The 27,676-nt window shown below is 42.4% G+C and overlaps 1 protein-coding gene across 1 annotated transcript; it reads right to left on the bottom strand.

Moving 5' to 3' along the window:
• Nucleotides 1-26,986, bottom strand: KNG1 (kininogen 1). Its single transcript, XM_009446984.4, has 11 exons — nucleotides 26,578-26,986; nucleotides 23,660-23,770; nucleotides 21,366-21,450; nucleotides 18,624-18,796; nucleotides 16,546-16,653; nucleotides 12,326-12,410; nucleotides 11,281-11,453; nucleotides 4,747-4,854; nucleotides 4,539-4,625; nucleotides 2,356-2,433; nucleotides 1-250 (listed from the first exon to the last, which is right to left on the bottom strand). The coding sequence occupies exons 1-11, from the start codon at nucleotides 26,770-26,772 to the stop codon at nucleotides 170-172; spliced, it is 1,284 nt and encodes a 427-aa protein (XP_009445259.1). The 5' UTR covers nucleotides 26,773-26,986; the 3' UTR covers nucleotides 1-169.
• Nucleotides 26,987-27,676: the final 690 nt, after the last annotated feature.

Raw genomic sequence — 27,676 nt, 5'->3', positions numbered from 1 at the left:
TTAGAGTAAGAACATCAAGACTGATCTTTATTTCACCCAGAGGCAGAGTGATAAAATGGCATTCTTCTCTATTTAAATTCTATCCCATCTTTCTTCTTGTCCTTCCTCTCAAGGTTGCTGGCAGAGGTGGTTGGGGCTATGTGCCTGGAGTGAAGATTCTGCCCATTGGTCAAGAGACCTCCCTCTCAGATGCTGGCTCTGCCCCTGCCTTTGGGGGTCGACCCTTGTACTCGCAGGACCTTAGGTGACTCTGTAAGTATAGTAAAACGCAGTTAATATGATGTTATCATTCAATTATTTTTAAAAAGTGGAGCAACCAGTTGACAAGGTAAGACTTTTTCCTGACATCTGTGGTTGTTTATTTAAAAGAACAGACAATATTTAAAATGAAAGACAAACTCAGAGGTTCAAATGCATCCAATAACTTGAAGCAGCAGTGACATATACATCCAAAGATGATTGTAGCTATTTAAAGCCATATCTTGTTTTTCTAGGCAAAAGTACAACATTGGTTATAAAGCATATACCTTCTTTGCACTATAGGGCAATGAAAGGCAATCCTATTATTCTGCTTCTCAAAAATCAATGGTCTTCAAAGTCATAGCAAAAAGACTATAAAGTGAGACTAGAGAATAATTTCCTCATAAAATTTCGGAACAAACTTTGCATCACATTCCATGGTATTCCCTTGTCAATTATTTAAAAAGTTTTATTAGCAAGCCTGCTTCTGTATTGCTCCCTCTGCTTTTCATCCTTATCATTAAGCTCGGAGCTTCTGTAAACTAAGAATTACTCAATCTAGACTCAGCAAAAATAAACAGAATACTTCTATATGAAAGCCTGTTGCAAAGAGTAGTTAATGAGTAAACAGAAATTTTTGACTTATGAGAAACGCTCTCACTCAGAAAGGGCAGTGGGAGTATTTATTTGATATAACTAGCCCATTTTGGGAATAGAAAGTCAATTAATTTATGTCCCCCCTTTCCTCCCTTTGGCCAACCTGTCTTCTTTCTTGTTACTTTGAAATCTGGAAGTTTTTCTTATTATTTCTTTTCTTTTCTTTTTTTCTGAGACAGAATCTTGCTCTGATGCCCAGGCTGGAGCGCAGTGGCACGATCTCGGCTCACTGCAACCTCCGCCTCCCGGGTTCAAGCAATTCTCCAGCCTCAGCCTCCTTATTATTTCTATTCCATTAATAAGTTCAGCATTTAATCTCTTGACTTCCCTTATTTTCACACACATTCAAATACCAAGTGCCACAGTTTATTAAGAATGACAAGAATCTTTGTATGCAAATTCATGACATATGTTGTAAGGTACATATTTGTTATCAGAGAAGCCAATTGCAGCAGGCCATAAGGCACCTTAGTTTGTCTGTTTACTGTGCTAGTTTAGAAAACTTGGGAAGAAGATTCAGAAAAGAGTTAGAATTGTGGCACACAATTTTATGCAGTCTGTGGAGACTGATGGTGTCTCCACTGGGAGTCTCACCACTTCTCTTTAGACTGTTCCGAAGCTGCACGGTTTTTGGTGCATTATATCAGGATATTTTCATCTGGACAATGGAGAGAGGGATATTGATACTTTAATAAAGTATGAAAGAAATACCCATAGCCACTTAAATTAAAAAAGGGCATCAGTGAGATCGAAATAATAAGATTCTTTCATTTGTGTGGTTGGATTAATTTCACTAACTGACTTCCAGGGGCGTCCAGGACATTTTGGGGAGGTCGTGTCTGGAAAATCTGATATCGGGTTAAATGAAAGGCCATTTGGGTCTATCTGGATATCAGGGATCCAATCGTCATCACTCTGTGTGGGAGCTGGTGATATAGGAGGCATCATAGTTGCAATGAGATCAGAGTCCTGAAAGTCAGAAAAGGTAACTGTTACACCTGGCTTGGCTAGGGAAGGGATGGGTGTTGGCCCTTCTGTCTTCTCTTGTGTCTGTGCAGAAGGTGTAGTACTATCTTCAGAAGAGCTTGCCAAATGCTCTGTTTTCCAACCATTGTGCTTTCCATTCTTTTTGCCTTTATTTGTATGTTTTCCGTGGCCATGACCATGCTTATGCTTATGTCCATGGTCAAGGACATGGCCCCCTTGGTGTTCAAGATCATCATCAAGTTTGAACTTATGTCCATGACCAAGACCATGCTGTTGTTGGTGTCCATGGCCAAGGCCATGTCCTCTTTGGTGCCCATGCCCTTGGTCACGTTCATGTTTATGGCCATGGCCAAGATTATGTTTTCTTTGTTTTTCATGGCCCCAGTCATGTCTACGAGTATGCCCTTGTTCTTTTCCTGAATCCTGCTCTTCATCTTGTGCAGGTGCCATGGAAGTGTGGGGTGGACTTACAGTTGTTTCTTCTTTTATTTCCCCTATTTGTGATGATCGGAAAGGTGAAAAACCTGGAGGCCTTTTCATCAGTGAGATCTAAACAGAAAATATTAAGATGAATGTATTACTGCAAAAATCATGCTATTGATGATAGAAAAAAACACTGAGATCTGGCAATGCTATCTTAGTTTACAATGGGGGAGGTGTTTGCCAGATTTTAAATACTATATTAACATTCCAGAAAGGGTGAATAAATTTTTTGTCTTTTGATTGATCTTAAAATTTGTGGACATTAATTATTGTTCTTAATAATACCATAAAATAGCCAGGCATGGTGGCTCACACCTGTAATCTCAGCACTTTGGGAGACCAAGGCGAGCAGATCACTTGAGGTCAGGAGTTTGAGACCAGCCTGGCCAACATGCTGAAACCCCATCTCTACTAAAAATACAAAAATTAGCTGGGCATGGTGGCACATGCCTGTAATCCCAGCTACTCAGGAGGCTGAGGCAGGAGAATTGCTTGAACCCAGGACGTGGAGGTTGCGGTGAGCTGAGATGGCGCCACTGCACTCCAGCCTAGGCGACAGTGACTCTGTCAAAAAAAACAAAAAACAAAACAAAACAAAACAAAAAAAACCCCAAAAAAACCCAGCCAAACAACAATAAAAAAAACTGTAAAATAAGCTGGAGTGTTTTTGCTTCATCTGGGTGGTTGAACTAGCTAATCTCTAGGGTAGCTTCTGAGCCTATGTTTTTACTGAGCACAGTATTTAATTATTGATACTACTGTTATTACCACCATCACTGCTTTTATCCTAAAAGGCCCTAAGTGGCTTTCTGAACTGAATATATAGGGAGCATGTATCCATGATCACTTTGTTGTGCTGAAGCACATTAGGACATATTCGCAAGCTTGAAATGCAACCTGAGGACAATGTTTGTGTTACACCATCTACATACCTACACACGACAAAAGACCAAATCAGAAAAGAGGGAAAAGAGGCAACTTGCTTCAAATATGTCGATTTGTGGATTAATTCTACCTACACTTTTGCTACCTGTGAGAATGTGTTAATTGGAAGCAGTGTCTGGTGATGCAAAGAACATGGTCATTGGAGTCCGGCCAGACCCTACTGGTAATCAGCATCATGATGGAAAGGGTAGACTCTGAATTGACCAAGATTTGAATCCAAGTGCCATCAGCTTCACTTTTCCCTTCTGTAAAATAGAAATAATAACAGCACCTGCCTCACAGAGTTATAAGGAGGACTCGAAAATGTGGGTGAAACCTTCAGTATAGTGCCTGGGACAGAGGAAGCATTTGATAATGTCATTATTCACTCAGGACCTCAGAGTCTTTCTAATTTTTAGTGTCTCATCCTTGACAATAGGGAAAGTGTTACTACCTCCCAGAGTTCTTTTAAGACTTAAAAAAGAAAGATGACATCAACGAATGCTTTTCAAACTTGATTCATGCATATGAATCCCCTGGGGATCTGGTTAAAATTCGGTAGCTGTGAAGTGGGGTTTGCGAGTCTGAATTTTTCTTTTCTTTTTTTTTTTTGAGACAAAGTTTCGCTCTTTATTGCCCAGGCTGGAGTGCAGTGGCAGGATCTCGGCTCACTGCAACCTCCACCTCCTGGGTTCAAGGGATTCTCCTGCCTCAGCTCCCTGAGTAGCTGGGATTACAGGCGCCACCACACCCAGCTAATTGTTGTATTTTCAGTAGAGACAGGGTTTCACCATGTTGGCCAGGCTAGTCTCAAACTCCTGACCTCAGGTGATCTGCCTGCTTCAGCCTCCCAAAGTGCTGGGATAACAGGCGTGAGCCACCACGCCCAGCCATGCATTTTTCACATGGTCCTTGCATGTCAGCAGAATGCAGTGGAGTGCTGTATCTGGCCTCAGGTACACCTGGCATAGCCAATGTTGCTCCCCCACAGCAGGACTGCAGTGCACTAGGAGAGAGTCTATAGAAGCTTCACTGAGACACTGACAATGTGTGAGAAGTGATCAGGAGGATTGTTACTCTCCTTTCTAGCCATTAAACAGAGATCAGCACAGAAGTGTGAGAGTTACTCCCCATTTAAAAAAGATAGCTCCCCAATTCATTTCAGTAATGGTTCATTTTCAGCCCCCAAATATGGATTTTCAGAATGAGCAGAACTGACCCCACGCTGACTGCAATTAGAATCATACCATTCCCAGTGGTTGACAGTTGACAGTAGGGTAAATTTTTTTCTCCCAGGGTACCACATAAACTTCAGCGTTGCAATCTAGGCTTTGCTATCCATGAAAACAGAAGTTGAAAGAGAGACAGTGTTATTCACGAGACATTTAAACAAATGATTCTAAAAACATCAAATAGGCTTCCAGTGAAAAAGTAGACAGGTGCATGACTACTCACGCCAAGTTTTTTGGTCTCACAGCTTTCGGTCAACTCTTCATTACTTTCCTTGGAACATGTGGTTTCCCTGGCCACGAAGTCAATAAAATATTTCTTGCCAGCCACCACCTGAAAAATCAATTAGTACAAAGTAAATGCTTAAAAATATTTGCATAATAAATCATTTATCTTTAAGAAATGTTAAGGGAGAATCTTGAAATTTTAATTGACCAACTTAGAGAGTTACATACAAAAAAGTACACGTTTGGCATTAAAGCTTGGCATGCATATTTAAAATATTTGGCTATCGGTTGGTCCCATTTCCTTTTCTAAGTGGGGGAAGAAATAAGCAAGCTATAATTTTCTTTATTTTTTTTTTTGAGATGGAGTTTCGCTCTTGTTGCCCAGGCTGGAGTGCAGTGGCACGATCTCGGCTCACCGCAACCTCTGCCTCCTGGATTCAAGCAATTCTCCTGCCTCAGCCTCCTGAGTAGCTGGGATTACAGTTGCCCACCTCCATGCCTGGCTAATTTTATATTTTTAGTAGAGATGGGGTTTCTCCATGTTGGTCAGGCTGGTCTCGAACTCCCGACCTCAGGTGATCCACCTGCCTCGGCCTCCCAAAGTGCTGGGATTACAGGCATGAGCCACCATGCCTGGCCTATAATTTTTATTTATTTATGTATTTATTTGAGTTTTATTGTCCAACAGCTGTTAAATTCACTAGTAATTCAAGGGCTCAAGTTGTAATATCTAATAATCTAACAGGAATAGGAAGAAAAACTTAAAATGTTTTTAAATATGCCTTATTGTCCTGCCAAATCTTGAATTGGTGAAATACTGAGTTAGTACTACTATAGAAATTATGTGGATTAAATTTTGTAATTAGAAAAATTATTTGGGGTTTTTATTGTTCTCTTACTATTTTTAATATTAAGAAATTATTTTAGGCTGGGCGTGGTGGTTCATGCCTGCAATTCCAGCACTTTGGGAGGCTGAGGCGGGTGGATCACTTAAGGCCAGCTGTTCAAGACCAGTCTGACCAACGTGATGAAACCCCACCTCTACTAAAAATATAAAAATTAGATGGGCTTTGTGATGCACACCTGTAATTTGACAGCTATTTGACAGGCTGAGGCAGGGGAGTTACCTGAACCCAGGAGGCGGAGGTTGCAGTGAGCTGAGGTCATGCCACTGCACTCCAGCCTGGGTGACAGAGTGAGACTCCATCTCAAAAAGAAAAAAAAATTATTTTAATCTCTAGCAACAGTTTTAATCACTACTCAACACTATCTTCCATTAAATATTTTGTGGCCCAATTTCTCAACCAAATTATTTAGTATTAAATCATAGTATTTAAATGTGTTGGCCGGGAATAGTGGCTCCTGCCTGTAATTCCAGCACTTTGGGGGCCTGAGGCGGGCAGATCACCTGAGGTCAGGGGTTCGAGACCATCCTGGCTAACATATAATGAATCCCTCTATTAAAAATACTAAAAATTAGCCGGACATGGTTGCAAGCATCTCTAATCCCAGCTACTTGGGAGGCTGAGGCAGGAGAATCGCTTGAACCTGGGTGGCAGAGGTTACGGTGAGCCAAGATCACGCCACTACACTCCAGCCTGGGTGACAGAGTGAGACTCTGTTTCGGGAAACAAAACAAAACAAAAACAAACACAAAAAAACAACTAAACTAAAACAAATAAATAAATATTCACCAAAACCCAGGATGAGGAAGGCCTTTCTTAGGTGAAAAGCAGAGGAAAGAAATCTGAAGGAAGGGGAAAATATTAAAACTTGACTAGAGAAAAATGAAAACTGCTTCTGAAAAATCACAATAAGCAAAGTAGAAAGGCAAGCTGGGAAAACTATGATATAGAATCAATGTCTGTATGAATATAAAGCCCAACACTAAAAAATGGACAAAAGCCATGAGCAGGTATTTCAGAGAAGTTAAAACGGTCATTAAGCCTAAAAAAAAGTTTAACTTCATTAATAAACAAAAACATGCACATTAAAAAAGCAATGAGACATCATTGTTAGCCTTCCATGCAGGCAAAGATGAAAACAAAAATTGATGATACGTGGCATTGGCCAGGCATAGGAATCAAGCAGCCTCAGTCACTGCTGGTAGGAAGAGAATTCAAATTAAGATCCTCAACTGGTGTCTTTTTTCTTTTATTTTTTGAGATGGAGTCTCACTCTGTCACCCAGGCTGGAGTGCAGTGACACACACTGCAACCTCCGCCTCCTAAGTTCAAGTGATTCTCCTGCCTCAGCGCCCCCAAGTAGCTGAGATTACAGGCAAGTGTCACCACGCCCGGCTAATTTTTGTGTTTTTTGTAGAGATGAGGTTTCACCATGTTGGCCGGGCTGGTCCCAAACTCCTGACCTCAGGTGATCCGCCCGTCTCGGCCCCGCAAAGTGCTGGGATTACAGGCATGAGCTACCACGCCTGGCCTCAACTGGTGTCTTATAGCCAGGTGATGTGAATGTAAATTGGCATCATTGCAAATATTTGGTGATTCTGGCAATTTGCATCAAGTCTTATATATCTACATATTATTTGACATTCCTAGGACTTTGTCAAAGGAAAAATTTCTGCATGTGCACACACAGATCTTGGAAGTTTATTCATCTCAGCAGAGGCAGACAGGAGCATCAACAGCCTTGGGGACAGCAGCAGTGGTGGCAGGGCAAAATAAAACTTATATGAAACTGCAATCACTAATGTGTGAAAATGGAAGATTCAGGAAGTGTTTCATATCTGAAATATGAACCCAACGTGGAATCAACATGCATCCAAACAGGACTAAATGTGCAAACCCAAGGCAAGATTAAAACTATAAATATTTAGCAATTTGGCAAATTGGTCATTTTGGAGACTAGCTTTTAGCAAATTCATCATATGTTTAATTGATTTCCAGTAAATTGGCTGCTTCCATCAAGGTTGCCTTGGGTGACTATGTCCAAGCAACCAAATTGCTCTCTTTAAATGCAAAAATCAGTAAAGATTCATCTCTCTAAAGTAAGTTTGAAATTCTTGCAATATTCAGATTGACTTGGCAACTATCTGATGGGTTACCTCTTTGTGTCGCCCTGACATCCTTAATGTAGACACATATGCATACTAGAATGTTGATTCATTAATCCACAGAGAAAACTGTAACTACTAAGAAGACTAGATATTCATGCTTGAGAATGAGTGATTCTGTTTTTGATGGCAAACCTCTGACATACAATACATGGTGGCCTATTCCTACAACATTCAGAATAAAGAATAAGGGAGCTGGGTGCATTGGTGTGCGCCTGTAATCCCAGCTACTTGGGAGGTTGAGATGGGCACATTGCTTGCTCCCAGGAGTTTGAGTCCAGCCTGGGCATCATAGTGAGACCCCCATCTGTCTCTCTCTCTCTTTTTTTTGTTTGCTCTGTTGCCCAAAGGGTCTTGTTCTATCACCTAGGCTGGAGTGCAGTGGCACGATCACAGCTCACTGCAGTCTCGACCTCCCAGTCTCAAGCAATCCTCCCACTTCAGCTTCCCAAAGTAGTTGGGACTACAAGCACATACCACCATACCCAGCTAATTTTTTAATTCTTTTTTTTTTTTATTATTTTTTGAGATGGAGTTTCACTCTTGTCACCCAGGCTGGAGTGCAATGGCATGATCTTTGCTCACTGCAACCTCCGCCTCCCGAGTTTAAGTGATTCTCCTGCCTCAGCCTCCCGAGTAGCTGGGATTATAGGCACCCACCACCACACCCAGCTGATTTTTGTATTTTTAGTAGAGATGGTTTTTCACCATGTTGGTCAGGCTGGTCTCGAACTCCTGACCTCAGGTGATCCACCTGCCTCGGCCTCCCAAAGTGCTGGGATTACAGGCATGAGCCACCACGCCTGGCCTTTAATTCTTTTTTTGTAGAGACAGGGTCTTGCTATGTTGCTCCAGCTGGTCTCGCTCCTGGGCTCAAGTGATCCTCCTGTCTCTGCCTCCCAAAGTACTGGGATCACAGGCATGAGCTACCATGTCTGGCCCCCGTCTCTCTTAAAAAACAACAATGAAAAAAGAATAAAAGAATTTCACAAGAAAGCAGAAATATAAAGTGAGAAGTTAAAGATGAAAAAAGCATGAATAGCATAGATTGGCGTCCCTTTCAAGTAAACCTAATGTGGTCATATGGCAATGAAATCAGAGAGAGAGGGTGGTCGTGTCTGGGATAGAAACAAGTGCTCAAGTAGCAGAGAGATCAAAGTATCAGTTTTGATTTACTTTAATCTAGTTTGTTTACTTTTTTTCAGTTACAAAAGTAACACAGAAAATTAGAAAGATTAAAGTAGTGTTATTCCATCACCTAAAAATCACCACTATGACTATGAGGCATTCGTTTTTTTGTTTGTTTCCAGGTGAAGTCTGACTCTGTCGCCCAGGCTGAAGTGCAGTGCCACAATCTCGGCTCACTGCAACCTCCACCTCCCGGGTCCAAGCCATTCTTGTGCCTTAGCCTCCTGAGTAGCTGGGATTGCAGGTGTGCACCACCACACCCTGCTAATTTTGGAATTTTTATTAGGTTGGTGCAAAAGTAATTGTGATTTTGCCATTACTTTGGCAAAAACCACAACTACTTTTGCACCAACCTAATATTATAGATGGGGTTTCACCATGTTGCCCAGGCTGGTCTCAAACTCCTGACCTCAAGCAATCCACCCACTTCGGCCTCCCAAAGTGCTGGGATTACAGGCGTGAGCCACTTTTTTTCCCACATTATTTTCTGTACTTTAAAATAACACAACTGATAACATCATGTATATTCAATTTTATGCCTCCTTTTTTTCACTGAATATTATAACACAAGACATTCCCCATATCAAGAGCTCCGCACAAAGATGCTTTTAAGTTGCTGCTTAACACTCTATTCTGAGGATATGCCAGACATGATCTAATCATTCTCATATTAATCATTTTGACAGTTTACTATTTTTGCTGTTATACTTAAAACTGCAGTGAATATCATTGTATATAAAGACTCCTACTTTAGATTCCTAGAAATTCAATTCTGAGCCAAAAGTATGAACTTTTTAGTGAGAATTTTTTCACCAGATTATGAGGATTATGTTGGCTTGCTGTAACAATTTGGCTCTATTTTGATTATTTTTATTTAGCTTGTATTTAGGGAAGCCAATTTTTAGTCTCTAAAATAGAGGTCTGTCCATAATGACATCAGTCAGAGACTATTGGAGTTGCTAGACATGTAGGCTCTTCTCTTTTTTTTGAGAAGGAGTTTTGCTCTTGTTGCCCAGGCTGGAGTGCAATGACACGGTCTCGGCTCATTGCAACCTCCGCCTCCCGGGTTCAAGTGATTCTCCTGCCTCAGCCTTCCGAGTAGCTGGGATTACAGGCATGTACCACCATACCTGGCTAGTTTTGTATTTTTAGTAGAGACGAGGTTTCTCTATGTTGGTCAGGCTGGTCTCGAACTCCTGACCTCAGGTGATCTGCCTGCCTCAGCCTCCCAAAGTGCTGGGATTATAGGCATGAGGCACTCTGCCCGGCAAAATGTAGGCTCTTCTAATACAGTCACTCATTTTACAGACGGGGCCACAAAGGCTTAGAACGTTTGAATGACCACCCAGAGTGATCTGGGATGTGAGCGGCAGATGGTATGGTGGAACTGAGTCTCCTGACTCCCAGAAGACACTCCTGTCAGTCTTCTATTGATAGGGCATGAAAGGAGAGATGAATCCCCAGAGGGTACATTTGCAGGAGAGCGGGATCCCAGGCAGAGAGAACAGTGGGTGAAAGACATGGAGGCAAGAAAGCGTGGAGCCTTGGCAATGATGGATTGACTGATATGGCTGAGCCCAAGACATTATGTGATGTTATAATGAGAGATGAGTCCAGAAAGACATAGCGTAAGTCTTCCTGGCCCTAGCCCTGAATTTTATTAATTATATCATGGTTGCTATTGTATTTATTTATTTATTTATTTAGACAGAGTCTCGCTCTGTTGCCAGGCTGGAGTGCAGTGGCGCAATCTCGGCTCACTGCAACCTCTGCCTCCCAAGTTCAAGCGATTCTCCTGCCTCAGCCTCTGGAGTAGCTGGGACTACAGGTGTGCACCACCACGCCCGGCTAATTTTTGTATTTTTAGTAGAGACAGGGTTTCACCATGTTGGCCAGGATGGTCTTGATCTCTTGACCTTGTGATCCACCCGCCTTGGCCTCCCAAAGTGCTGGTATTGCAGGTGTGAGCCACCGCGCCCAGCTGCTATTGTATTTATATAGCATTTTAGAGTTTGAAAAAGTGATTTGACATATATTAACTTATTTGATCCTCACCTCAGTCCTTTACATATAGAAAACAGAGAGAATGTTGTAACATACTTGTCCGGGATGAAGCATACAGGGAGATTGGCACTTAATTTACCAAATCTAATGCACCAAATCACATTATCAAATGTATGGTTTCCCAATCCAGAGCCAAGATCAGTGGCAAAATTAGTCAGCAATTTGCACATAGACTATAGTGTTACTGCTTTTGTAGTATAGTTTACACACCTGTACTCTTGCTTTTTTCACCTTGTCAATCTTGAAATAGAAAGTTGCGTTATTCTCTGCATTAAGCTTTGTAATGGTGTGAGTCAGTGTCTCCTCCAGCTCTGGGCTGTTGGTGGGTATATCTCTGGGGCAGCCCACGCAAATCTTGGTAGGTGGTTGTACAAAATCCTTCCCTGAAAGGATCAGGTTTTAAGTCAGCATGTACACTGAAGTAGCAGCCTGGCCTAGCATCCCTCCTGCACAAGAACCAGCATCCACATGTATAAGGGGCTACATGGGAGCCCAGGCCCAGTAGTGAGTGGGGGAAGGTTGTCTGTCTGACTTTCACTTCCTGCCTCTCTTCTTTTCCCCTCCTCAGAGCACAGTGTACTTAGGGAAACATTTTCAATAGGAAGATGCGAGTAACTCCAACAAAACGCTACACTTTTCCTGAATTTTTGCATTTTTGATGGAAACTGTAAAAAGCAATGCTTAATTTAAAGGAGTGACTCTCATGAGAAAAGTTTAAGTGCTATGGTTCTGATGAACAGGCAGCTTCAGACTACTCGTGGAACGCATACAAACGTTTTCCAAGTATGAGAAAAGCACACCCTTGTTATAAGAAACACTGACCTGACCACAAACTCACACTATCTCCATTTCTTCCCATTATAACAAGCAGGAAAAAACCACCTTAATTGAAAGGGTTTTGTTCTGAGTGCTTAGAAATAAAATACAGGTCTCTTCAACTTACAACATCTGACTTAAGGACAACTTACAGAGAAGAGAGACCAGATGGCATTGTACCCAAAGGCCAACTTTGCCCAGGGGTCATACATTTCCCTTCTGTCTTCATAAACCATTCTGACAAGAACAGTCTGAGCTGCAGTACAACTGGGCAGGGAAGGGGTACAGTGTTCTCATCAAGGGGTGCATCCGTGTCTGCAGGTTACACAGACTTTGGAGTATATCACAGGAACCAAAATCCAACTTATAGGAAAAGACTCAGCCAGTTGTCTGGGACCAGTATTCCTCTATTGCGGTGCCAACATGTGTTATTCCTTACCTGGATAAATGTCACAGTTCTGTGAGAAGGAAGCAATTCGTAGCTGAATATCGATGTATGCATTATCTGTACATTCACCGGTATCCTGGTTTTTAAAAAGCATATAAGTGCTCAGTTAAAAACATTTTTTAGAGTCTTAAAAGTAAACAACTAGTAAAATTGAAGAATAGGACGTGTACTTTCCAAATCACTGCATAGAAAAAAAAGAAAGAAGCAAAACATAGTCTTACTGCAAAAGAGATACTAAGGTAATAGTATCAATAGCATCAACAAATACATGCATATACATGAGCACATGGAAAGCAGGAAGATCTAGTACAGAAATAACAGCCATGTAAGTAAAAAGGTAAATTTCTAAAAAAATAAGGTAAGACTTTCAGACTGTTAAAACACCAAATCAATGTATTACAGTTTCAAGAATCATCTTATAATAAAAACAATGTATAAAGCTTAAAAATAAAAGAAGAACAAAGCTAAGTGAGACAAATATAAACGTAGCAGGAACTACAGTATTAGTAATATTGGGCAAAGTAAAATTCAGGATAACAAAACACTCATTCATAAAGGTAGTAAAAATCATAATTTTATTTTTCAAAAGCGTAGACCAGAAGGCATGGAATCAAAATACCTAAAGTAGAAAAAATTACACGTGAATAGAAATGGATAGAAATAATATGGTGGGAAAATTTAGTATGCAATTACAAATCTAAGACAGGGCCAGTGAATAAAAAATAAATAAGAACATAGAAGATTTGAATAACATATTAAAGATTTATTTAAATGGTATTTTCATATGCTACATATGATTTTAAATGATACTTTCATAAGTATCATACAAATTTGTATGTATTTGTGTGTGTGTGTATATATATATGTGTATATATATATATATATATATTTTTTTTTTTGTGATGGAGTCTCTCTTTGTCGCCAAGGCTGGAGTGCAGTGGCGCAATCTCAGCTCACTGCAACCTCTGCCTCCCGGATTCAAGTGATTCTCCTGCCTCAGCCTCCCAAGTGTCTGGGATTACAGGCGTGTGCCACCACACCCAGCTAATTTTTTTGTATTTTTAGTAGAGATGAGGTTTTGCCATGTTGGCCAGGCTGGTCTCGAACTCCTGATCTCAACTGATCCACCCACCAAAATGCTGGGATTACAGGCATGAGCTACCGTGCCCGGCCAGTATCATACAAATATTTTTAATTGTTTTTACACCAGGTCACAAAAAGATCCAATAAATTTTACAAAGCAGAAACAATACAGGGTACGTTCTTTCACCTCAGCACCAAAAAGAAAAAATAATCTCTAAAAATTCATAGCATGTTTAAACAAACAAAAACAATATACTTGGAAATACAAACATGCTTGCCAATAAAGTTAGGGTCTTTCTTGGATAAGGAAAAAAAAAAACAAAATAACAAAAATGAGAATTCCATATAATGTTGTTAGAACAGCATTCTAAGTTAATTTTTGACTCGACATGATTTCATAATTTAAAAACAGAGGGAGAAAAACAAATAGAACAAACAAATAGAAAGACCTATGCCTAGGTCTCCAGAAGTGAGGGGAAAAAAGAATAATAAACAAACATAGCCAGGTGCTGTGTGATAAGTCACTTTGGGAGGCCGAGGCAGGCGGATCACCTGAGGTTGGGAGTTTGAGACCAGCCTGACCAACATGGAGAAACCTCATCTCTACTAAAAATACAAAACTAGCCGGGCGTGGTGGCACATGCCTGTAATCTCAGCTACTCGGGAAGCTGAGGCAGGAGAATCACTTGAACCCGGGAGGCGGAGGTTGCAGTGAGCCAAGATCGCGCTATTGCACTCCAGCCTGGGCAACAAGAGCAAAACTCCGTCTCAAAAAAAAAAAAAAAAGAAAAAAAAGAGAAAAGCCTACATTACATTTCTAGCAACTCCAATAGTCTCTGACTGAATTTGCCTATTCTAGGTGTTTTATATAAGTGGAATCATACAATATTTTTTGTGTGTGTCTGGTGTATTTCACTTAACATAATATTTTCAAGCTTCATCCACATTGTAGCATGTATCAGAATTTCATTCTTTTTAAAGGGTGAACAGTGTTTCATTGTGTATATATAATAGCACATTTTGTTTATCCATTCACCTATTGATAGACACTTGGGTTGTTTCGACTTTCTGGCTATTATGAATTTTGCTGCTATAGAAATTCATGTATAAACATGTGTTTGAATATGCATTTCCAGTTCTTTTGGGCATATACCTAAGAGTGCAACTTCTGGGTCACATAGTAATTCTATAGTTAAGTTTTTCAGAAATTGCCAAATTATTTTCTATAATGGCTGCAGCATTTTACAGTCCTACCAGCAATGTACATAAGTTCTAATTTCTCCATGCCCTTTCTAATACTTGTTATTTTATGAACAAAAAGAGGTTCTTTATATATTCTGCATGTTAAACTCTTATCAGATACATGATTTGCAAATATTTTCTCTCATTCTGTGGGTTGTATTTTTACTCTCTTGATAGTGTCCTTTTTACTTTTTTCTCCAATTATGAAATAAATGCATGCTCAATTAGAAAACTCGGGAAATATCAAAAACTTCCAAAAAATATAGAGAATCAGAAAAAGCGGCCGGATGCAGTGGCTTACACCTGTAATACCAGCACTTTGGAAGGCCAAGGTGGGTGGATCACCTGAGATCAAGAATTCGAAAACAGCCTGGCCAACATGGCAAAACCCCCATCTGTACCAAAAATACAAAAATTAGCCTGGCGTTGCAGCAGGCGCCTGTAATCCCAGCTACTCAGGGAGGCTGAGGCATGAGAATTGCTTAAACCCGGGAGGCAGAGGTTGCAGTGAGCCGAGATCGCACCACTGCACTCCAGCCAAGGTGACAGAGCAAGACCTCTTCTCAAAAAAGAAAAAGCACCCATAATTCCAACTGAAAGTTAACTACATTCTATATTTTGTCATAATTTGTTTTCCATCACCTTTTTGTATTTACATTTATTTTACATATTTAAATAAATCCATATGTATAGTTTTGTATCCCACTTTTGTTTTTTACTTAACATTGTAACCGTTTTACTGTCACTAAAAACTAAAAATTTTTGATAGCTGTATCATATTCTACTGTATAGATATACTGTAATTTACTTAACCATTCTCTAATGTTGCATAAACTATTTGTTTACAATATTTTTCTATTAAAAAACAACTGACATTAACATCTTATGGTCTGGATTTCCCATATAAATGAATTAGAAGCAGAATTACTAGATCAAAGGACTTGCAGCATTTCCTTGGCTAAAGCACAGTCTTCTGCTCAAATGCAAACATCCCTGGGCACATATCATGTCTTAGCCATCTTAACATTCGCTAGCTACTACTACCTTGAGATACACCATTTTAATATAATTTTGGTTCAGATAACAAGATACGATGCTAAGAAGGACCACTAAGGGCTAGAGACTCAGGGTCTGTTTATTAAAGATAAAGGTAGGGAAGGGAAGATGAGAAAACAAACAGAGAAAAGTTTGACATGAAGAATAACCCTGGGTAGAGCAAGGGAACACCATATGGGCATTGAGCACCTGGGGAAGAAAAGGAAATAGGAAAGTGTGGAGACATAACAAAGATACACTTGACAGTTCAAGCATTTTATCTATTCGTAGTCCCTGGTTATACTCTGTAAATACTTATTGCTGGCCAGGCACGGTGGCTCATGCCTGTAATACCAGCACTTTAGGAGGCCAAGGCGGGCGGATCACCTGAGGTCAGGAGTTCGAGACCACTCTGGCCAACACGGTAAAACCCTGTCTCTACTATAAATACAAAAAGTAGCCACGCGTGGTGGTTGGCGCCTGTAGTCCTAGCTACTTGGGAGGCTGAGGCAGGAGAATAGCTTGAACCTGCGAGGTGGAGGCTGCAGTGAGATGAGATCACACCACTGTGCTCCAGCCTGGGGAACAGATTGAGATCCTGTCTCAAAAAATAAATAAAATAAAATAAAGTTATAAAAAAATACTTATTGCTAGCTGTGCGGATTCTTTGGCCAGTTAGGTAAGGCAGCTTGATCAGTGACATGAGCTTTAGTCTTCCCAAGTAAATGTGAATATGAATTGCTGAATGTCATCTAAACTTTTCGTGACGGTCTTCCCACCCAGCTTAATAGTTACCATCAAAATGTAAACAAAATGCTAAGAACTTTATCATTAAATTTTTGCCTACTTACACCATTCCAAAGGGACTTGCAGTCTGGAGTTAAGAACAGAAAATTCTCTTTGGAACAATTTGTTTGCACAATTGAGTAGGTTATTCGAAAGTTCAATCCAGCCACCACCTGAAACAATTTCAGATTGAATATTTAAAGGGCAGTTTAAACATTATTCGCTGTGGGATATGAATGTTATGAGGAGTTTAGAAAACAGTGTGGCAATATAATAAGTGCCCAAGAAATATAAATTATTATTATTACTAGGCAAAAAAATGCTGAATAAACATTGAGCACCTTAAGAGTCTCACATCTCTCACACAAACACACACACACACACACACCGCTAGCCATCTGAAAATGACAAGCAATATATATATTTTTCTATTTTTCAGCCAGTTTTGGAACATGGATTTCCTTAAGTGAATCCTAACAATATTTCCTCTGCCAGGCTGCAGAGAGAAATGTTTACTGAATTTCATAAAATAATAATGCCCTTCTAGACGGATAAAGAAAACTTTAGAGGGGAGTGGTCTTTACTCTTGGGTCCTCAGGCTCCCAGGTTACCAAGTAGTAAGATTTCTTCTACTTTATTCTGGGCCCCTCCCACCATGATAGCTCTATACGGACATAATTGAGTAAAGCATGCTCGCATGAAAGCAAGTTGTAAGGTTTATTAAATGCAGAGAATGTTACTAACCAAAGGGAATCACTCATAATAAGAGGCTGAAATACAAGAGACCCAGTCAACTATCAGAAAAGTCTGGGAGGGGCGGGCGTGGTGGCTCATGCCTGTAATCCCAGCACTTTGGGAGGCCGAGACGGGAGGACCACCTGAGGTCAGGAATTCAAGACCAGCCTGGCCGACGTGGGGAAACCTTGTCTCTACCAAAAATACAAAAATTAGCCGGGCGTGGTGGTGGGTGCCTGTAATCCCAGTTACTTGGGATACTGAGGCAGGAGATCTCTTAAACTTGGGAGGTGGAAGTTGCAGTGAACCAAGATGGCACCACTGCACTCCAGCCTCCAGCCTGGGCAACAGAACAAGACTCTCTCTCAAAAAAAAAAAAAAAAAAAAAGAAGAAAAGTCTGGGTGTACTGAATCATTAAGAGGATTTGTAGCTGAGCGCAGTGGCTCAGGCCTGTAATCCCAGCACTTTGCGAGGCCGAGGTGGGAAGATGACTTGAGGTTGGGAGTTTGAGACCACCCGCTTGGCCACCATGGTGAAACCTCGTCTCTACTAAAAATACAAAAATTAGCAAGATGTGGTGATGAGCGCCTGTAATCCCAGTTCCTTGGGAGGCTGAGGCAGGAGAATTGCTTGAACTTGGGAGGCAGAGTTGCAGTGAGCCAAGATCGCGCCACTGCTCCAGCCTAGGCAACAGAGTGAGACTGTCAGAAAAAAAAAAAAATTATGGATATATACTTTTTTTTTTTTCTGATGATACCACTGTAACTTAGTGGGTACCCAGAAAGCCATGCCGACCATTTTAGACACAATTTAATATTTTGGAGCTGTGTTTAACTCATGATGGCTAGGTGATAATATAGTTTTCTTAAAATCCTAAGGCCAGGAGATTGAGACCATCCTGGCTAACATGGTGAAACCCCGCCTCTACTAAAAATAATAATAATACTAAAAAAAAATTAGCCAGTGTGGTGGCGGGCGCCTGTAGTCCCAGCTACTCAGGAGGCTGAGGCAGGAGAATGGCGTGAACCCAGGAGGCGGAGCTTGCAGTGAGCCGAGATGGCGCCACTGCACTCCAGCCTGGGCAACAGAGCCAGACTCTGTCTCAAAAAAAAAAAAAAAAAAAAATCCTAAGGCCGGTATGACTTTTCCTTTTCACTGTCTCTAGGAAGAGCCTGTAATGACGATTACCCATTTGTTAAAATCAAACGTCAAAGGAAGGGGGTCTGATTCGACATCTTTTCTCACTTTACGTATTGCACTATCGACTCACTTTGACTAAGGAGAAAGCTCTTCGCTTCCTGTGCTAGTCACATGAAAACACCACCAGCCATGCAATCATACATTTTAAATGTAAAGATCTAACAAATTTTAGTAATACTGTGCTACTTAGAGAATTAAAGAACAAACCTGTCTTTGGGCCCGTTTTACTTCATTAAGCGTGAAGAGGGAGGAATGTTGAGTGTTGTTGTTAAAGTACTGAATGCCGTGTCTCAGAACGGGCTCCAGGTCTGGGCTCTGCGTTGATATAGGATGCACACAGCCGAGGCAGTCGTACTGGGCTGTCACCACAGGGCCCTCGGCTTAACAAAGAGCAGACAAAAACACAGCATTAATGATCGCAATCAGCATTCGCATACACTGCCCTAAACAAAGAAGAGGCTGGGCGTGGTGGCTCATGCCTGTAAACCCAGCACTTTGGGAGGCTGAGGCGGGCAGATCGCCTGAGGTCAGGAGTTCGAGACCAGCCTGGCCAACATGGTGAAACCCCATCTCTCCTAAAAATACAAAATTGCAAAATTTAAAATACAAAAATTAGCTGAATGTGGTAGTCCCAGCTACTCGGGAGGCTGAGGCTGAGGCAGGAGAATCACTTGAACTCAGGAGACGGAGGTTGCAGTGAGCCGAGATCATGCGACTGCACTCCAGCCTGGGCGACAGAGCAAGACTGTGTCTCAAAAGAAAAAAAAAAAGAAAGAAAAACAATATTTGCAAACCATGCATCCCACAAGGGACTAACATCCAGCATATACAAGGAATTCAATCAACTCACCAATTAAAAAAAACAAGTAATCCCGTTAAAAAGTGGGCAAATGATCTCAGTAGGCATTTCTCAAAAGACGACATACAAATGGCCAACAGGTATGTGAAAAAATGCCCAATATCACTAAGCATTAGGGAAATGCAAATCAAAACCATTATGAGATGAGATATCATCTTACCCCAGTTAGAATGGCTATTATTAAAAAGAGTTTGTATTAAATTATCAAGTAATGTTCATAACAGATAGCCCTAACCTACTGGTCAATAGAGGCAAAGTCCATAAAAAGGGAACGTAGCTGCAGAGTGAGTGGCACACCTGGAGGGACCCCCTGGGAGCCTGGACTTCTTCACCACGGAGCTCTCGCTGCCTGCCATGTAAGCAGCAAACACAGCCAGGAGGACATGGAGAAAAGAGAACTCTAATGCACTGTTGGTAAGAATGTAAATTAGTGCAACCACTATGGAAAATAGTGCGGAGATTCCTCAGAAAATGAAAACACCAAATACCATATATCCAGTAGTCCAGCTACTGGGCATCTACCCAGAGGAAAGTAAATCAGCCTATCGAAGGGGTACTTCCACTCCCAGGTTTGTCGCAGCAGTATTCACAATAGCAAAGATATGAAATCAACTTAAATGTCCATCAAAAGGTGAATGAATAAAGAAAATGTGGGGGACCAGGCACAGTGGCTCACACCTGTAATCCCAGCACTTTGGGAGGCCGAGGCGGGTGGATCACCTGAGGTCAGGAGTTCGAGACCAGCCTGGCCAACATGGTGAAACCCCCATCTCTACTAAAAACACAAAAATTATCTGGGCGTGGTGGCGATGCCCATAATCCCAGCTATTCAGGAGGCTGAGGCTGGAGAATTGCTTGAACCCGGGAGGTTGCAGTGAGCCTAGATCGTGCCACTGCACCCCAGCCTGGGCGACAGTGCGAGACTCTGTCTCAAAATGAAAAAAAAAAAAAAAAAGAAATTGTGATATATACTCACAATGAAATAGTATTTGGCCGTAAACAAAGAATTGAAATCATATCATTTAAAGCCACATGGACAGAACTAGAGGTCGTTAAGTGAAACAACTCAAGCACAGAAAGACAAACTTCACATTGTTCTCACTCACATGTAGAAGCTAAAACCATCATCACATGGAGATAGAGAAGAGAAGAGAATGACAGATACCAGAGGCTGAGCGGGGTAAGGGGGTAGAAGGGGGAAATGAAGAGGTTGGTGAATAGGTACTGAATTGTAGTTAGATAGAAGAAATACGTTCTAATGTTACATAGCAGACTAGAGTGTCTATAGTTAGCAACAATATATTGTATATTTCAAAGTAGCTAGAAGAGAGGACTTGAAATATTACCAATTCATAGAAATGATAACTATTCCAGGTGATGGATACCCCAAATACCCTGACTTAATCATTACATGTTCAATGCATGTAAAAAACACTCACATGTACCTCATAAATATGTAAAATATTATGTATCAGTAAAAGAAAAAAAAAGAAAAAGAAGATAACACATGTAAGGTGCTTTGAGTCATGGCTGGGACATAAGGACTCAATATATCTTAGCTATTACTTTTATCCTGATTGTTGCTAATATGTTATTATGATTAATATGTTAGTATGTTATTATGATTGTACCTCCAGGCATATCATCTCATTTCAGCCTCACAACAGTCCTGTGAAGTGGGAAGTACTCTTACCTCCCTTTTCTAGACAAGGAAAAGGAGAGGCAAGAAGGCAAGGAGCTCTGAAAGATTCCAGGCCAGGTCTGCCCTCAAAGCCTATGCGCTCCTCAATCTGGGATGCTGCCTGCAATAGAGGGCAGGTCTTATGTCTTCTGGTCCTTCTATTGAGCCCTTGCACACACTGGGTACAATGCAGCACACGGGAAGAGTTGGGATAGTCCTAAGGGGATGATGGTCACGAGCCTGGCTCAACCTCTGGGCTCTGCCGCTCCACCCAATGCTCCCTAACTCTGCAAATGGCTTTACTACTGCCACCCTCTGGGAGCAAGCAGAGCCTGGTCAAGATTGTGTTCCTGGCTCACAGAAATGGTTAATTTCCCACCAGGGCAGTGCCAGAGGATAAACCAGCCACCTGGAGTAATCTGGCAGGTCTGGGTAGCCACGGAGAATTTCGTACTGCTCCTCTTCCCCACGGTTGCCGTGCATTCTCCAGTGGCCTAAAAAGAAAAGAAAGAGATCATTTATCTTAATCTTTCAGATGGGAAAGTCTACCTAATACTGTTGCTAAATGTGGCTTTCCTTAAAAAGCAAAACAAAACAAAACTTGTGAAGATTTTACCAAAAGAGTTTTGAGACATGAGAATAAATTTTTTTAATAGCCTAATGATTACTTTATATAAGCCACTGATATTCATGAGATGCTGGAGGAAAGACAGTGTAAATGGTGAGGTTTTAAAGCTTGAGTCTTTGTTTTGAGCCCTGGAGGGTATTTCTTTTTTCTTTTCTTTCCTATTTTTTTTTTTTTTTTTGAGACAGAGTGTTGCTTTTGTTACCCAGGCTGGAGTGCCACAGTGCGATCTCTCGGTTCACTGCAACCTCTGCCTCCCAGATTCAAGTGATTCTGCTGCCTCAGCCTCCCAAGTAGCTGGGATTACATGCACGTGCCACCACACCCAGCTAATTTTGTATTTTTGGTAGAGACAGGGTTTCACTACGTTGGTCAGGCTGGTCTCAAACTCCTGACCTCAAATGATCCAATCACCTCGGCCTCCCAGAGTGTTACGATTACAGGTGTGAGCCACTGCACCTGGCTGAGCCCTGGAGCTATTTCTTTCTAACCAAGATGGACGCAGAGGTCTAGAACCAGTCTGCTAAACACTCCTCTTATCTACCACTCAACTTCAGTGAGTTAATACTGTTCACATAAACTTCAGTTTAACTTAATAGAAAGGGCAAGGACCTTGGCATCAAAATGTTATTCAGTTCCAGCCTTGTCACTTGCTAGCTGTTAACTCTGTCATGTCCCCTTGACTCTTGGAGTCTCAGTTTACCCATCTTGTAGGAGATGGGATACATCTATCTCTTAGAGTTGTTGTGAACAGTATGTGTGCAAACACACACAAAATGCCTACTAGAGGCCCGCCACACAGCAGGCACTTAATAATAGGCAGCTGTTTAATTGTTATTGTTGAACAGTGTTTTTGTTTTGTTTTGTCTTTTCATTCTTCAGTCATATCCATTGGATTCTAAGTGACAGATACTGTTCCATCAGGATAAAGCACACCTCCCTTTGTCCACACAGCCCCTAGAAGCAGGCAGTACAGAGCACGGCAGCTACTTATCCCCACCTTACAGATGAGATGACTGTGAAGGGAGAATCAGCACTGCAAAATCCTAGACTCCTGACTTGGAGTTCAGTACTCTTTGGTAATGGCAGATGACTGGCAGTCATCTTTTATGTTCTGACATAAAAGAAGGGAATCAATCCATGAAAAGAGAGGCTTGCTTCTGAGGCAGATACTGTCTGAAATCTTTCTTAATTAAAGCAAAACAACCATGGCTGGGCGTGGTGGCTCACGCCTGTAATCCCAGCACTTTGGGAGGCTGAGGCGGGCAGATCACCAGGTCAGGAGATTGAGACCATCCTGGCTAACACGGTGAAACCCGGTCTCTACTAAAAACACAAAAAATTAGCCAGGCGTGGTGGCGGGTGCCTGTAGTCCCAGCTACTCATGAGGCTGAGGCAGGACAATGGCGTGGACCCGGAAGGCAGAGCTTGCAGTGAGCCGAGATCGCGCCACTGCACTCCAGCCTGAGCGACAGAGCGAGACTCTGGCTCAAAAAAAAAAAAAAAAAAAAAGCAAAACAACCAGCTATGGTGTGCCAGGCCTATATGTTAGGCATTTGGTTAAGATAGCCATTGTTATCAAAGTTATTTGCATAATTCATCTGATTTCATCCTCCAACAACCTGATGAGGTCAATATTATCTCCCATATACAGCAGAAAGTGCCAGTTCTGAGAGGTCACAGCTCCCCCGCTATCACACAGCTAATGGAAGGCAGAGTCAAGATTTGCACTTAACGTTGTGCAATGGAAGCACCCACCCCCTCCCCTCGCCAGCTCTTTGGCTTGGCCCAGATGTCAATTTGTTATCTCTCTGGAGTCTGAGCCACATGTTCTGGCTGGACACTAGAGCCCCCTTCTCACGGAAAGGCTTTCTCCATGTTTAACTGCTGGCTTCTCCATGATTTTTCTGTCTATACAAGAACACAGATATAAAGCATCTGACTTTTCTACACATTGGAATGTTTATTTGCATTTCTCATAAACAGGCTCACCAATAGCCATCATTTCTGCATCAGTAAAAAAATCTGGCAGGGTCAACGGAGAAAACAGAAGGCCCAAGAATGGCCAATACACTTACTGCTTTTGCAGCATCCTTGTACTCACAGTCCTGCCAGGTTTTGCCACTTTGAACAGGACAATCCCCCTCCTTGATTTCGTACTTGAAGGAATAAAATGTGTCAGAGCCAACCTGAAAAGCAGCCAAAGATACTTAGGGTTCATCCAACTGACCCAACAGCAAATAATTCTAGTGGGTTCCAGTAAAGTTAGGAATATTGATCTTTGACTTGACAGCAGAGCATTCACTTAAAATATATTTATATTTCTATCATAAACATTTATGTGAAAGAATGTTTATAATATATTCACAATGTACTTTTAAAGGTTACAAAGCAGTATGCATAGTATTAGCCCATTTTTGTCAAAACTGGTTTATATATAAATCTATGTCTTTTAAAAGTCTGGAAAGATACACAGCAAGCTGTTAAAATGTTTGTCTGTCAGTGGTGAGATTATAATTATCTTTCACATTCTTCTTCAAGCAAACATTTCTTTTTTTTTTTTTTTTGAGACGGAGTCTCGCTCTGTTGCCCAGGCTGGAGTGCAGTGGCGTGATCTCGGCTCACTGCAAGCTCTGCCTCCCGGGTTCACGCCATTCTCCTGCCTCAGCCTCCAGAGTAGCTGGGACTACAGGCGCCCGCCACCACGCCTGGCTACTTTTTTGTATTTTTTAGTAGAGACTGGGTTTCACCATGGTCTCGATCTCCTGACTTCGTGATCCCCCCGCCTCGGCCTCCCAAAGTGCTGGGATTACAGGCATGAGCCACCGCGCCCGGCCCAAGAAAACATTTCTAAGTGGTCTTTTTCCCCTAATGAACGTATATGACTTTTACAAATTAGAAAAAGCAAACAAGAAAACCTTCAACAAATGTTAACAGTTATCTCTGTATGGTGGAATTAATTATGGGTGATTTTAGTACTTTTATTTGGTTTATTTTGTTTCCTACTTTTTCTTTTTTAAACAGCTTTATTGAGATATAATTTACATGCCATAAAATTTACCCACTAAAGGCATACAATTTAATGTTTTTTAGTATATTTACAACCATACCCACAATCTACTGGGTACCACACCACCAATAAACTGTTGCTTGAGATCACCATGAAGCAGAATTTCTCACATGACTGTACTAGATTATGAAAGAAAATGGCTCGATTTTACTTTCAGAAAAAATAACATGTCCACTGTGTTTATTTTCCTTTATCCCCATGTTGTCACATGGCTAGTTTTTTTTTTTCTGCTAAAGTAACCAATTGCTTGACATTCCCAGAGATATAGTCTTTTATAGTGAAATTTGTTTAAACATACTCTTGAAAGATTGGTATTTCTTTGAACCATGCATCCTGCCAGGATTTGTCTCCTGCTGGAGTGCATCATGGCAATAATATCAAAAACTAACTAAAACGTTGCTGTTAAACCCGGTACATTCAGCCATACAGACTTCTGTCTAATTCCGTAGAATCACATTAACCTCATTCCTCACTCCTCTTAGACATGCCCCATGAAGTACCCCCTCCCATTTAAGGTTTGGAGTTCTATAGTTTTTAGCCTAGGGCCAGAGACCCAGTGAATTCTTTTGCTGCAGTCTAACTAAATTCCTAAATTCTCCCTCTCTACTTGGTCCTGTTGAGATTTCTCCATCTACTTTTGTTTCATTTCACCCTAGATTCTACTTCTCTGATCATCCAGGAAGCCAACCTGCCTGAGGACGAGTCATACTCTGTCCTCCCACCCCAGGCCAGAGAGTGGTATCTGTCTGTCCACAAGTTGTAAGCTTCTACCTTTGATGATCACATATTTGGTAGTGGGTGATGGTGGCGGGTGGTGGGTGGCGGTGGTGGTGGGTGGTGGGTGGTGGTGGTTGGGTGGTGGTGGTGGATGGTGGTGGTGGTGGGTGGTGGGTGGTGGGTGATGGTGGTGGGTGGTGGGTGGTGGTGGTGGGTGGTGAGGGGTGGTAGTGGTGGTGGGTGGTGGTTGGTGGTGGTGGATGGTGGTGGGTGGTGGTGGGTGATGATGGTGGGTGGTGGTGGGTGGTGGGTGATGGTGGTGGGTGGTGGTGGGTGGTGGGTGGTGGTGGATGGTGGTGGTGGTGGTGGGTGGTGGTGGTGGTTGCGGTGGTGGTGGGTGGTGAGGGGTGGTAGTGGTGGTGGGTGGTGGTTGGTGGTGGTGGATGGTGGTGGGTGGTGAGGGGTGGTGGGTGGTGGTGGGTGGTGGGTGGTGGTGGATGGTGGTGGGTGGTGGTGGTGGGTGGTGGGTGATGGTGGTGGGTGGTGGTGGTGGGTGGTGGTGGTGGGTGGTGGTGGGTGGTGGGTGGTGGTGGTGGGTGGTGGTGGTGGTGGGTGGTGGTGGTGGTTGTGGTGGTGGTGGTTGCGGTGGTGGTGGTGGGTGATGGTGGTGGGTGGTGGGTGGTGGTGGTGGGTGGTGGTGGATGGTGGTGGTGGTGGGTGGTGGTTGGTGGTGGTGGATGGTGGTGGGTGGTGGTGGTGGGTGGTGGTGGTGGTGGGTGGTGGGTGATGGTGGTGGGTGGTGGGTGGTGGTGGGTGGTGGTGGGTGGTGGTGGTGGGTGGTGGGTGGTGGGTGATGGTGGTGGGTGGTGGTGGGTGGTGGGTGATGGTGGGTGGTGGTGGGTGATGGTGGATGGTGGTGGGTGGTGGTGGTGGGTGGTGGTGGGTGGTGGTGGGTGATGGTGGTGGGTGATGGTGGGTGGTGGTGGTGGGTGGTGGGTGATGGTGGTGGGTGATGGTCGTGGGTGATGGTGGTGAGTGGTGGTGGGTGGTGGGTGATGGTGGGTGGTGGTGGGTGATGGTGATGGGTGGTGGGTGGTGGTGGTGGTGGTGGGTGCTGGTGGTGGTGTGTGTGTGTGTGTGTGTGAGGCCTGGGCTCCTAGTGATAGTACAAATCCCAAGTGACTTCAAGGTTAAACACAATTCACTCACCGTCTTAGTGGCTTCAGTTATGCGGTACAATACAAACTGGTTGTTACTTTGGTTTTGACTGTTATATTTCTTCAGAGCAGCATCCACAGCTTTAAATAAATCCTTGTCATTGCAGTCAATTTCCTCGGACTGTGATTCCTGGGTTAAACTTAGTAGCAGCCTGGAGCAGAGGAAAAGGATGGTAATTAGTTTCATGATCTAACAATCTCCCTCTAGGAGCTGAGGGATGGTTTCACCAAGAATCAAGAGCCAACTGGGATACTGAATTTGACAATCTCCAGCCTCTTGTTTCTTCTGTCCTCCTCTCTGCCTCAGAACTCAGGGCACTGGTTGGATTCCTGCTGCCAGACGCTAGTTGCCTTGTTCCCAAAGGTTAAGTGGCTCTGCTGGGTTATCCAAACATATTTACAGCTAGAACATTGCAACACTGGGGTTGTTAACCTGCTCATTTGCATTTGAAAATCACGTGGCAGCACAGTGCATATTTCCTGGTGATTATACAACTTTATGTAGCAAATCAGAGCAGAATCTGATGAAGGAGGGGAAAAAAGTGCCTACTAACTCGGTTATTCCCCTGTGACTTTTGCAAAGCCATTTTTGAAGGTCACTACATGGGTAAACAATGCAAGATGAGTACAATGTGCAGACACATTTCATACAAAGTTTCTTTGCAGGATACCTACCTGCAGAGAAGCAGACTGCTATTAATTCTATTACATGCCAAAGAAGCTCATGCACAGGGGCATCCAGTGAGTTCCAGGAGTCCCATGCAGGACATTGGCACAACTGAAAATAAAATATGGGCGTCCTATCGGCTCTCTGGACAGGCCAGCCTTTCTCTGCTCAGTTGCATTAGTTCTGTAAAAGAAAATTGCTCCCAGGGTGGAGATAGAGGAGAAGCATAGGAAGGGATGGGTTGAGTGAAGCCCTGGATTCCCTATGCTTGCTTCTTTCTGGTTTGGTGTTGTTGGTTTGGCACAGAAAAAGATAGCCCCAAATATGGCTCTTTGGCATGCCGAGTACTTTGAACTGAAGGACATTAAAAAGGCTGCAAAAGCAAAGTCTCTTTCTTGCTTTCTCCTGCCCGTTTTTCTCCTGC

Source organism: Pan troglodytes, chromosome 2 (genome assembly GCF_028858775.2).
Source record: "Pan troglodytes isolate AG18354 chromosome 2, NHGRI_mPanTro3-v2.0_pri, whole genome shotgun sequence".
In the NCBI taxonomy this organism is placed as follows: Eukaryota; Metazoa; Chordata; class Mammalia; order Primates; family Hominidae; genus Pan; species Pan troglodytes.
Note: the sequence above shows the minus strand (reverse complement) of the source record. Positions and strands in the feature narration are given on the sequence as shown.

Excerpts from the sequence above, each read along its gene's own strand:
- KNG1 (XM_009446984.4), bottom strand. The coding sequence starts at position 26,772 with ATGAAACTAATTACCATCCTTTTCCTCTGCTCCAGGCTGCTACTAAGT. Across the intron at positions 21,451-23,659 it reads ACAAGGATGCTGCAAAAGCA|GCCACTGGAGAATGCACGGC; the intron begins GTAAGTGTATTG and ends TTTTCTTTTTAG. Across the intron at positions 12,411-16,545 it reads GCAAGTCCCTTTGGAATGGT|GATACCGGTGAATGTACAGA; the intron begins GTAAGTAGGCAA and ends TTTAAAAACCAG.